The sequence below is a fragment of the Serinus canaria genome, chromosome 7 (assembly GCF_022539315.1).
Source record: "Serinus canaria isolate serCan28SL12 chromosome 7, serCan2020, whole genome shotgun sequence".
Classification (NCBI taxonomy): domain Eukaryota; kingdom Metazoa; phylum Chordata; class Aves; order Passeriformes; family Fringillidae; genus Serinus; species Serinus canaria.
The window spans coordinates 22,274,360-22,285,126 of record NC_066321.1 but is presented as its reverse complement, the minus strand read 5'-3'; the positions used below and the strand labels follow the sequence as shown (position 1 = coordinate 22,285,126).

Below are 10,767 nucleotides of genomic sequence, written 5' to 3'. Positions count from 1 at the left end.
CCTGTTGCTCTTTTTTTTCCCAGAAAAACCCAGCCCACCAGAAAAGCTAGGAGTAACAAACGTCACAAAGGACAGTGTTTCTCTTTCATGGCTAAAACCAGAACATGATGGTGGAAGCAGAATTGTTAGCTACCTCCTTGAAGCTCTTGAGAAAGGACAGCAAAAATGGGTTAAGTGTGCAGTTGTAAAGACAACTCATCATGTTGTCCATGGTCTTAAGGAAAATGTTGACTATTTCTTCAGGGTGTCTGCAGAAAACCAAGCTGGTTTAAGTGATCCTAAGGAACTGCTGCTCCCTGTTACAGTTAAAGAGCAATTAGGTATGCTTCCTGACATGAGACAAAAGTCACATTCAATCTCATTCATATTTTAAAAGATGGAACATTCTTTTAATGGTTTGGAAATGTTTTCTTTTTCAGAATCTCCTGAGATTGACATGAAGGGCTTCCCTCATAACACTGTGTATGTTCGAGCAGGATCAAATCTAAAAGTTGAAATTCCAGTTACTGGAAAACCATTGCCAAAGGTGACGCTGTCTAGAGATGGCGTTGCACTGAAACCTACCATGAGATTTCACACAGAAACCACTGCAGAAAGTCTCATCATTAACCTTAAAGAAAGTGTGGCTGCTGATGCTGGCAGATATGACATTACTGCTGCAAACTCAAGTGGCACCACAAAATCATTTGTTAATATTGTTGTGCTGGATAGACCCGGTCCTCCTGTTGGTCCTGTTGCCCTTAGCGATGTCACTGAAGAGAGTGTAACACTCAGATGGCAACCACCAGCTTATGATGGTGGAAGTCAGGTTACCAACTATATTGTACTGAAAAGAGAAACAAGTACTGCTGCTTGGTCTGAAGTGTCTGCCACTGTTGCAAGAACCGTTATCAAAGTTATGAGGCTGACAACGGGAGAAGAGTACCAGTTCCGCATCAAGGCTGAGAACCGCTTTGGCATCAGCGATCACATAGACTCACAGTGTGTGGTTGTCAAGCTTCCTTACAGTGAGTAACCTGCTTCTCATGTCATGCATTGATGTTTTAGTGCTCTCATGTTGAAAATGTAATTTTGTTAACGATCAATTCTTTTGCTATCATCAGCTACGCCGGGCCCTCCTTCTACACCGTGGGTCACTAATGTAACCCGAGAGAGTATTACTGTTGGATGGCATGAACCAGTCACTAATGGTGGCAGTGCCATCACTGGATATCACCTGGAAATGAAAGACAGAAACAGCATATTATGGCAGAAGGCTAACAAGACCCTTATTCGTACCACTCATTTCAAAGTCACCACAATCAGCGCTGGCCTTATCTATGAATTTAGAGTTTATGCAGAAAATGCAGCTGGCATTGGAAAAGCAAGTCGTCCTTCTGATCCAGTCCTTGCAATTGATGCTTGTGGTATGTATTGTCTATAAAATAATGAAGCCCAGCCATTTTGTTCCCCTGCGATAATCTGTCCTGTACAATAAGACAATATTCAAAATAGCTGTTAGTTATTGACAATATTCTTGTTTCCTTCTGCAGAACCACCAAGAAACGTTCGTGCCTCAGATATTTCCAAGACCTCTATCACTCTCTCCTGGCAGAAGCCAGCATTTGATGGTGGCAGCAAAATCACTGGATACATTGTAGAAAAGCGTGATCTTCCAGATGGCAGATGGACAAAAGCTAGCTTCACCAATGTTATTGAGACTCAGTTCACAGTATCTGGCCTGACACAGAATTCCAAGTATGAATTCCGGGTCTTTGCAAAGAATGCTGTCGGTTCCATCAGTAATCCCTCAGATGTTGTGGGTCCTATCACATGTGTTGATACTTACGGTAAGTGTTTTGCAATTATATAATTTTGGTGTACTAGGACAATGGCTGTGTGGTTCTGTAGATTCATGGTCTTTTAAATATATCGAAGACTAGTTTACAGTGATTGATTCAAGAAGCATGACTGACTGTGAGCATTTGGGCATTATTGTAAGGAGCATCTCTGGCTGTATCTCCATTTTTAAAGTTTTCTGTTATCTTTGTTCTCTGAGCAAAAGAAGTCTGCCCATGGTTCAAGTGGTTATATTTATACATGTAATTGTCTCTTCTTCATGGGATTAGTTCCAACTTATTCTAGGTTTGCGATTTAAGTAATATATGCTCTCCTTCTTTGATCTGTATTTTTCGAATACCTTTAACTATTAGATTAAATAAGGCAGTATTATGTAGGGATTTTATTAAATACAGGGCTACAAAAGACATGTTTTTAACTTATTCTTTTTTTTTTCTTAAGGTGCACCTGAAATTGATGTGCCACCAGAATATACAGAAGTGGTGAAATACAAAGCAGGAACTGCAGTTAAGCTAAAACTAGGGATCTCAGGCAAGCCTATACCCACAATTGAATGGTTCAAAAATGGCAATGAGGTACTAACCAGTGCACTAGTGTCTTTTGAAAGCACAACAGAATTTGCTTCTATACTCATCAAGGATGCAAATCGACTCGACAGTGGCACCTATGAATTAAAATTGAAGAATGCCATGGGTTCAGCATCAGCCCATATTAGAGTACAGATACTTGGTAAGTCTTGAGATGCAACTGTTAAACAATAATTAAACAATAAACAAATACTATTAAATAAACAATACTATTAAACAATAATTCAGTAGTGAATACCTAACACCTTCTTTCTTCTGCCTTCCACAGACAAGCCAGGACCCCCAGGTGGACCTATACAGTTTAAGACAGTCACTGCTGAAAAGATTACAATAATGTGGGACCCACCAGCAGATGATGGTGGTGCACCTATAACACACTATGTTGTTGAAAAGCGGGAAACAAGTCGGGTTGTATGGTCTTTAATTTCTGAAAAACTTGAGGCATGTATCGTAACTACAACAAAACTCATCAAAGGAAATGAGTACCTGTTCCGTGTCCGTGGTGTGAACAAGTTTGGAATTGGTGATCCACTGGAATCTGAGCCCGTTATAGCCAAAAATTCATTTGGTAAGAAATAAGTTCTATAAAATAGCTTATGCAACTGCATTTTCTTGTGTACTGTTTTAAGGAGCACTGATTTACTGACATGTGATTTTTTATTCAGTTACACCTGGACCACCTAGTACACCAGAAGTCACAAAGATAACCAAGAATTCTATGACTGTTGTCTGGAGTAGGCCCACTGTTGATGGAGGCAGTGAAATATCAGGATATTTTCTGGAGAAACGTGACAAGAAGAGTCTGAGTTGGTTCAAGGTCTCTAAAGAAACCATTCGGGACACCAGACAGAAAGTGACAGGTCTGACTGAGAACAGCGAATATCATTTCCGAGTTTGTGCCGTCAATGCAGCTGGACCGGGTCCGTTCTCTGAGGCTTCTGACTTCTACAAAGCTGCAGATCCTGTTGGTAAGATTCAATGTGCATTTCTTCCAATAGGTTAGAAATCAATGGAAAATGAGTAGTTAGGGTGGGATTGTACCAACATAATTGAGGGCAGATTTTCTTCCTCTTGCAATTAATGGGATTCTGATTGGTGTTTTTTTCCCCCATAAACTATCATTTGCAGATAAGCCAGGCACACCAACAAAGCTGAAAGTTGTGGACACAACCAAGACATCTGTTACCCTTGGCTGGATTAAACCTGCTTATGATGGAGGAAGTCCAATTACCCACTATGTGGTGGAGAAGAGGGAAGGTGAAGAGCAAGAATGGACTGTAGTCAGCACCAAGGGAGAAGTGAGAACAACTGAATATGTTGTATCCCACCTTCAGCCAAGTGTTAATTACTATTTCCGTGTATCTGCTATGAATTGTGCTGGACAAGGAGAGCCTATTGAAATGATGGAACCCGTTCAAGCTAAAGATATTCTTGGTACTGTATTTCTTTGTGATTTATCATTTTCCTGTGTGGTTTTGGTTTCGTATTTTTTTTTAACCATTTCTTATTTTACGTTCTAAGTATGCATTATTAATTTTTTATTTATTTCCACAGTGGCACCAGAGATTGATCTGGATGTTGCTCTTCGGACATCTATTGTCGCCAAAGCAGGTGAAGATGTGGAAATAATGATTCCATTCAAGGGAAGACCTCCTCCAACAGTTACGTGGAGAAAGGGGGACAAGAATCTTGGCTCTGATGAAAGATATATCATCCAAAACACAGAATCGTCTACACTACTTATTATTCCACAAGTCACACGAAATGATACAGGAAAATATGTTCTTACAATTGAAAATGGAGTTGGAGAAGCAAAATCATCATTTGTGAATGTAAAAGTACTTGACACACCCTCTGCATGCCAGAAGCTGCAGCTCAAGCATGTTTCTCGTGGCACAGTTACACTGGTGTGGGAGCCACCTCTCATCAATGGTGGTTCTGAAATAACAAATTATGTTGTTGAAAAAAGAGATGCTACAAAGAGGGCCTGGTCAACTGTTACAACAAAGTGTTCTCATACCACCTTTAAACTGACTAACCTGTCAGAAAAGACTGCATTCTTTTTCCGTGTTCTTGCTGAAAATGAAATTGGACTAGGTGAACCTTGTGAGACAACTGAACCAGTGAAAGCTGCAGATGTGCCTGGACCTGTAAAAGACCTAGCCATGAAAGACTCTACAAAGAGTTCTGTTAAATTGCAGTGGAGCAAACCTGACTATGATGGTGGTAGCATTATATCAGACTATGTTATTGAAAAGAAACTTCAGGAAGAAAAAGAATGGACATATGCAGGCACAAGCAAGAGCTGTGAATTTGTAGCTGAAAAGCTTAAAGAGCTTTCTGTCATGGAATTCAGAGTCTTTGCTAAAAACGAAAAAGGCATGAGTGACTCTGTTACTGTTGGACCCATTACTGTGAAAGAACTTATAATAACACCTGAGGCAGACCTTTCTGATATTCCTGGAGGTCAGATTGCAGTTAGAATTGGACATAATCTGCACGCTGAAATGCCCTATAAAGGTAAACCTAATCCATCAATGAGCTGGCTCAAGGACAACCTCCCTCTTAAAGAAACAGAACATCTTCGTTTCAAGAAAACTGAAAACAAGATAAGTTTAAGTATCAAGAATGTGAAAAAGGAGCATGGTGGCAAATATACTTTAATTCTTGATAATGTAGTCTGCAGAAAGTCATTCACAATCACTGTAATCACTCTTGGTCCTCCATCTAAGCCAAAAGCACCTTTAAGAATAGATGAAATCAAAGCAGATAGTGTAGTTTTGTCATGGGAGGCTCCTGATGATGACGGGGGAGGAGAAATTACTGGCTACAGTATTGAGAAGAGAGAAACATCACAAATGAACTGGAAGCTGGTGTGTTCAAGTGCTGCAAGAACAACCTTCAAAGTACCAAACCTTGTTAAAGATACTGAATACCAGTTTAGAGTTCGTGCAGAAAACAGATACGGAGTGAGCCCGCCTCTTGTCTCAGCAGATGTTGTGGCAAAGCACCAGTTTAAACCACCAGGTGCCCCAGGCAAGCCTGTTGTATACAACGTGACTGCTGATGGAATGAGCATTTCTTGGGATGCTCCCGTTTATGATGGTGGTTCGGAGATTATGGGATACCATGTTGAAAAGAAGGAAAGAAACAGTATTTTGTGGCAGAAGGTTAATGTTGCATTAATATCTAATAGAGAATACAGGATTACTGGACTGCTTGAGGGCCTGGATTACCAATTCCAAGTATATGCTGAAAACGCTGCAGGTCTAAGCCGAGCTAGTGAGCCAAGCAAATTTACTTTGGCAGTCTCTCCAGTGGGTAAGTGAATGACTCATCCACGAAAATTCTGTTCTTGTAGATTATTGCGAGCAGTAATAAAAACAACTCTTCATTATTTTCCTTTCAGACCCACCGGGTACTCCTGATTACATTGATGTCACTAGGGAAACCATCACCCTGAAATGGAACCCCCCTCTGCGTGACGGAGGCAGTAAGATTGTGGCTTACAGCATCGAGAAGCGGCAAGGAAGCGCAGACCGCTGGCTCAGGTGTAACTTCACTGATGTCAGTGAGTGCCAATATACAGTTACTGGGCTCAGTCCAGGTGACCGATACGAATTCAGAGTGCTTGCAAGAAATGCTGTGGGTACCATCAGCCCACCTTCACAGTCTTCAGGCTATATCATGACCAGAGATGAAAACGGTAAGAATTTTTTTTAATATGCTTGGGTATCGAAGCCAGACACAATTTCTGGCTGTACTGATGGGAAGTGGGAAGTCAAGGGGCAAAGAACTTGCGACTGAGGTCCTCCCAGTCACTTCAGTCATTCATGTTCATACACTTCCAAGGTGGGAAAGTCTAAATTAAAGACCCAAATCTGGCAGACATACATAATCAATTGTTGAAAAGCATAGCACTCTACATGTTGAAAAGCATAGCACTGCTCTTGGAGAAGCAGCAGCAGCAAAATTGGAAAGAAGGCATGGACTGTAATAGTCCAATGCACTGAATAGTTTCAAAATTAAAATGTGCCTCAGGTTGCTTGGCATACTATTAACACCACATATGAACTGTAACTTTCACCTTTATATATGTGCAAATATATATATGATGTACTTATGGATATCTACAGGAAAAATAAGTTTATCATTCATATAATAACAGCTATTTAGAGAATGCCATTTTGTAAGTGAAATAATTTTATATTTCACAGACTTTTATAATTAGTACATTTAGAAGAGTACGAGAAAAATATTTAGCTATATGGTAATTGATTTATATTTTCCTTTTTCAGTTGCTCCAACAATTGAATTTGGTGCTGAACACTTTGAAGGCCTTACTGTTAAAGCTGGAGAGAGCATTAGACTTAAAGCTCTAATTAGAGGACGTCCAGTACCTAAAGTGACGTGGTTTAAGGATGGTAAAGAGATTGACAAAATGATGAGCATAGAAATAACTACAGCTCTTGGACATAGTACAATCTTCATTAGAGATGCTGTCCGGGAACATCGTGGAGTGTACACAGTAGAAGCCAAAAATGCATCAGGCACTAAACGGGAAGATATTACCATCAGAGTACAAGGTACTTCACCAAGCACTTTCAGCGTGCTTTTTTAAAAATAGTATTTTATTCTAAGTGTCAGCAAATTATAACTCTGAACCTTTGAAATTGCAGACACACCAGGAAAAGTTGGTGGACCAATACGATTCACAAACATCACTGGAGAAAAAGTCACATTATGGTGGGAGCCTCCAGCTAATGATGGCTGTGCCTCTATTTCTCACTACATCATTGAAAAACGTGAAACCAGCAGGATTGCTTGGGCATTAGTTGAAGATAAATGTGAAGCTTGCAGCTATACAGCACTTAAATTAATTAAGGGCAATGAGTATCAATTCCGTGTCTCTGCAGTGAACAAATTTGGAGTTGGCAGACCATTGGAGTCTGATCCAGTTATCGCACAAATACCTTACAGTAAGTTTCCACCTCATTCTGCACAAACACCCATGGAGTTACCATCTTGTCCTTCTAATGACTTTTTTCTTTGTTTTTAGCTCTCCCTGATGCACCAGGAGCTCCAGAGCCTACCAATGTAACAGGAGACAGTATCACACTCACATGGGCAAGACCAGAGTCAGATGGTGGAAGCGAGATAAATGAGTACATTCTTGAGAGGAGAGAAAAGAAGAGCATGCGCTGGGTTAAAGTATCCAGCAAGAGGCCCATTACTGAGAACAGATACAGAGTAACTGGCCTTATTGAAGGCAATGAGTATGAGTTCCATGTCATGGCTGAAAACGCTGCAGGGGTTGGACCTCCAAGCGACGTGTCAAAGCTGATTAAATGCAGAGAACCAGTCAGCCCACCAAGTGCTCCTAATGTTGTCAAGGTGACAGACACATCAAAGACTAGTGTAAGCTTAGAGTGGACAAAGCCAGTTTTTGACGGAGGCATGGAAATAATTGGGTACATCATTGAGATGTGCAAAGCTGATCTTGAAGCATGGCAGAAAGTCAATGCAGAGACTGTTATTGCTACTAAATATACCGTTGTTGATTTGGAGGCAGGAGAACACTATAAATTCAGAGTCAGTGCTGTCAATGGTGCTGGCAGAGGAGAAAGTTGCGAAATTCCTGCTTCAGTCCAAACTGTGGACAGGCTTTCTGCACCTGAAATTGATATTGATGCAAACTTCAAGCAGACTCATATTGTAAGAGCAGGTGCAAGCATTCGTCTATTTATTGCCTTCTCTGGAAGGCCAGTTCCTACTGCGGTGTGGTCCAAAGCAGATGCCAATCTTAGTTTGCGTGCTGACATTCAAACAACTGATTCATTCAGCACATTGACTGTAGAGGAATGCAATAGAAATGATGCTGGCAAGTATGTCTTTACTGTGGAAAACAACAGTGGAAGCAAGTCTATTACATTTACTGTCAAGGTTTTGGACACACCTGGTCCACCAGGTCCTATTACCTTTAAAGATGTGACCCGAACATCTATTACCTTAATGTGGGATGCTCCTGTTCTGGATGGAGGCTCTCGTATCCACCACTATGTTGTGGAAAAACGTGAAGCAAGTCGTCGTAGCTGGCAAGTAGTGAGTTCAAAATGCACTCGACAAATCTTTAAGGTCACAGATCTAGCAGAAGGTATGCCATATTACTACCGAGTGTCAGCAGAAAATGAATATGGTGTAGGTGAACCCTGTGAATTAACAGAACCAGTTGTGGCCACAGAAGAACCTGCTCCACCTAAGAGACTAGATATTGTTGATACAACAAAATCTTCTGTAGTTTTAGCTTGGCTTAAACCTGATCATGATGGTGGTAGCCGTATTACTGGATACCTTCTTGAAATGAAACAAAAAGGATCTGACTCCTGGACTGTAGCTGGACAAACCAAGCAACTTACTTTCACAGTTGAAGGCCTTGTGGAGAACACAGAATACGAGTTCCGGGTCAAGGCGAGGAATAATGCTGGCTACAGTGAGCCAAGAGAAGCTTTCTCTTCTGTAATTGTTAAGGAGCCACAGATTGAACCAACAGCAGATCTCAGTGACATAAGCAGACAGCTTATAACATGCAAGGCTGGAAGCACCTTTACTATTGATATACCAATCAGTGGGCGCCCAGCTCCAAAAGTGACATGGAAACTTGAGGAGATGAGGCTGAAGGAAACTGAAAGAGTGACCATCAAGACAACAAAAGACCGAACCACACTGACTGTAAAAGACAGTATGAGAGGGGACTCTGGAAAATACTACCTTACACTTGAGAACACTGCTGGTGTGAAAACATTTACTGTCACAGTGATAGTCATAGGAAGGCCAGGTCCTGTCACTGGCCCAATTGAAATATCGTCTGTATCTGCTGAGTCCTGTGTCTTGACCTGGAAAGAACCTGAAGATGATGGTGGCAGTGACATTACAAACTACATTGTAGAGAAACGTGAATCTGGCACAACAGCATGGCAGCTGGTGAATTCTAGTGTGAAACGCACACAGATCAAAGTCAGTCATCTCACAAAATATCAAGAGTACAGTTTCCGAGTCAGCTCAGAAAATAGATTTGGTGTCAGCAAGCCAGTTGAATCAAAAACAGTAGTTGCTGAGCATCCATTTGGTAAGTGAAACACTTCTCAAAATTTGTCCTTTTTTCTGACTGAGGTTTTTACAATTACTAACATTTTCCTCCCCACCTTTTTCATGTTTAGTCCCACCAAGCCCACCCTCAAGGCCAGAAGTCTATTCTGTGTCTGCAAGTGCCATGGCCATTCGCTGGGAGGAACCCTATCATGATGGTGGCAGCAAAATCATTGGATATTGGGTGGAAAAGAAGGAGCGCAACACCATCCTTTGGGTGAAGGAGAACAAAGTACCATGCTGTGACTGCAACTATAAAGTCACGGGGTTGGTGGAAGGCCTAGAATATCAATTCAGAACCTATGCTCTAAATGCTGCAGGTGTTAGCAAAGCTAGTGAAGCTTCCAGACCTGTAGTGGCTCAAAATCCAGTTGGTAAGCATTATTTTTAGAGTTACGTTGTTATTTAAGCTAAAATAGGATTGCATTTCTCATTTTTTCTGCTTTATTCCTCCAGATCCCCCAGGAAGACCAGAAGTAACAGATGTCACCAGATCTACAGTATCGTTGAGCTGGTCACCTCCACTTTATGATGGTGGAAGCAAAATAATCGGATATATTGTTGAGCGCAAACCATATAACGAATCTGGTGATGGACGTTGGCTGAAATGCAATTATACCATTGTCTCGGAAAACTTTTTTACTGTGACAGCTCTTAGTGAAGACGAAGCCTATGAATTCCGCGTACTAGCAAAGAATGCTGCTGGTGTGATTAGCAAAGGATCTGAATCAACTGGTGCTGTCATTTGCAAGGATGAATACAGTAAGGAATATTCACTTGGAACAATTAAAAACATAATGTTCTATTTTTAGTACTGTCATGTAATTTTTTTTCCGAATCTCTTTTTCCAGCACCGCCAAAAGCTGAACTTGATGCCAGACTGCAGGGAGAAGTTTTGAGCATTAGGGCTGGATCAGATCTTGTTCTTGATGCAGCCGTTGGTGGAAAACCAGAACCAAAAGTCTTCTGGTCCAAAGGTGACAGGGAACTGGAGCTATGTGAAAAGATATCTCTACAGTATACCAGCAAACGAGCTATTGCGATTATCAAGTTCTGTGACAGAAGTGACAGTGGAAAATATACCCTGACAGTTAAAAATGCCAGTGGGATGAAACAAATTTCTGTTCTCGTCAAAGTGCTTGGTAGGTATCCCGTGATTAGTATTAATACTTAGTATACTGAAAAAAATCAGCAT

At 41.0% G+C, this 10,767-nt stretch overlaps 1 protein-coding gene across 1 annotated transcript in view; it reads left to right on the top strand.

The window, feature by feature from the left end:
* The window catches only part of TTN (titin), a 238,989-nt gene that overhangs the window by 210,597 nt on the left and 17,625 nt on the right, over positions 1 to 10,767 (top strand). The window contains exons 284-299 of the mRNA XM_050976633.1: positions 24 to 320; positions 420 to 1,007; positions 1,104 to 1,406; positions 1,533 to 1,829; positions 2,281 to 2,568; positions 2,695 to 2,994; positions 3,092 to 3,394; positions 3,555 to 3,860; positions 3,981 to 5,747; positions 5,836 to 6,132; positions 6,725 to 7,012; positions 7,106 to 7,405; positions 7,486 to 9,552; positions 9,644 to 9,946; positions 10,029 to 10,334; positions 10,424 to 10,714. Coding sequence (XP_050832590.1) covers positions 24 to 320; positions 420 to 1,007; positions 1,104 to 1,406; positions 1,533 to 1,829; positions 2,281 to 2,568; positions 2,695 to 2,994; positions 3,092 to 3,394; positions 3,555 to 3,860; positions 3,981 to 5,747; positions 5,836 to 6,132; positions 6,725 to 7,012; positions 7,106 to 7,405; positions 7,486 to 9,552; positions 9,644 to 9,946; positions 10,029 to 10,334; positions 10,424 to 10,714 — 8,301 coding nt within the window. The remainder of the gene's footprint in view (positions 1 to 23; positions 321 to 419; positions 1,008 to 1,103; positions 1,407 to 1,532; positions 1,830 to 2,280; positions 2,569 to 2,694; positions 2,995 to 3,091; positions 3,395 to 3,554; positions 3,861 to 3,980; positions 5,748 to 5,835; positions 6,133 to 6,724; positions 7,013 to 7,105; positions 7,406 to 7,485; positions 9,553 to 9,643; positions 9,947 to 10,028; positions 10,335 to 10,423; positions 10,715 to 10,767) is intronic.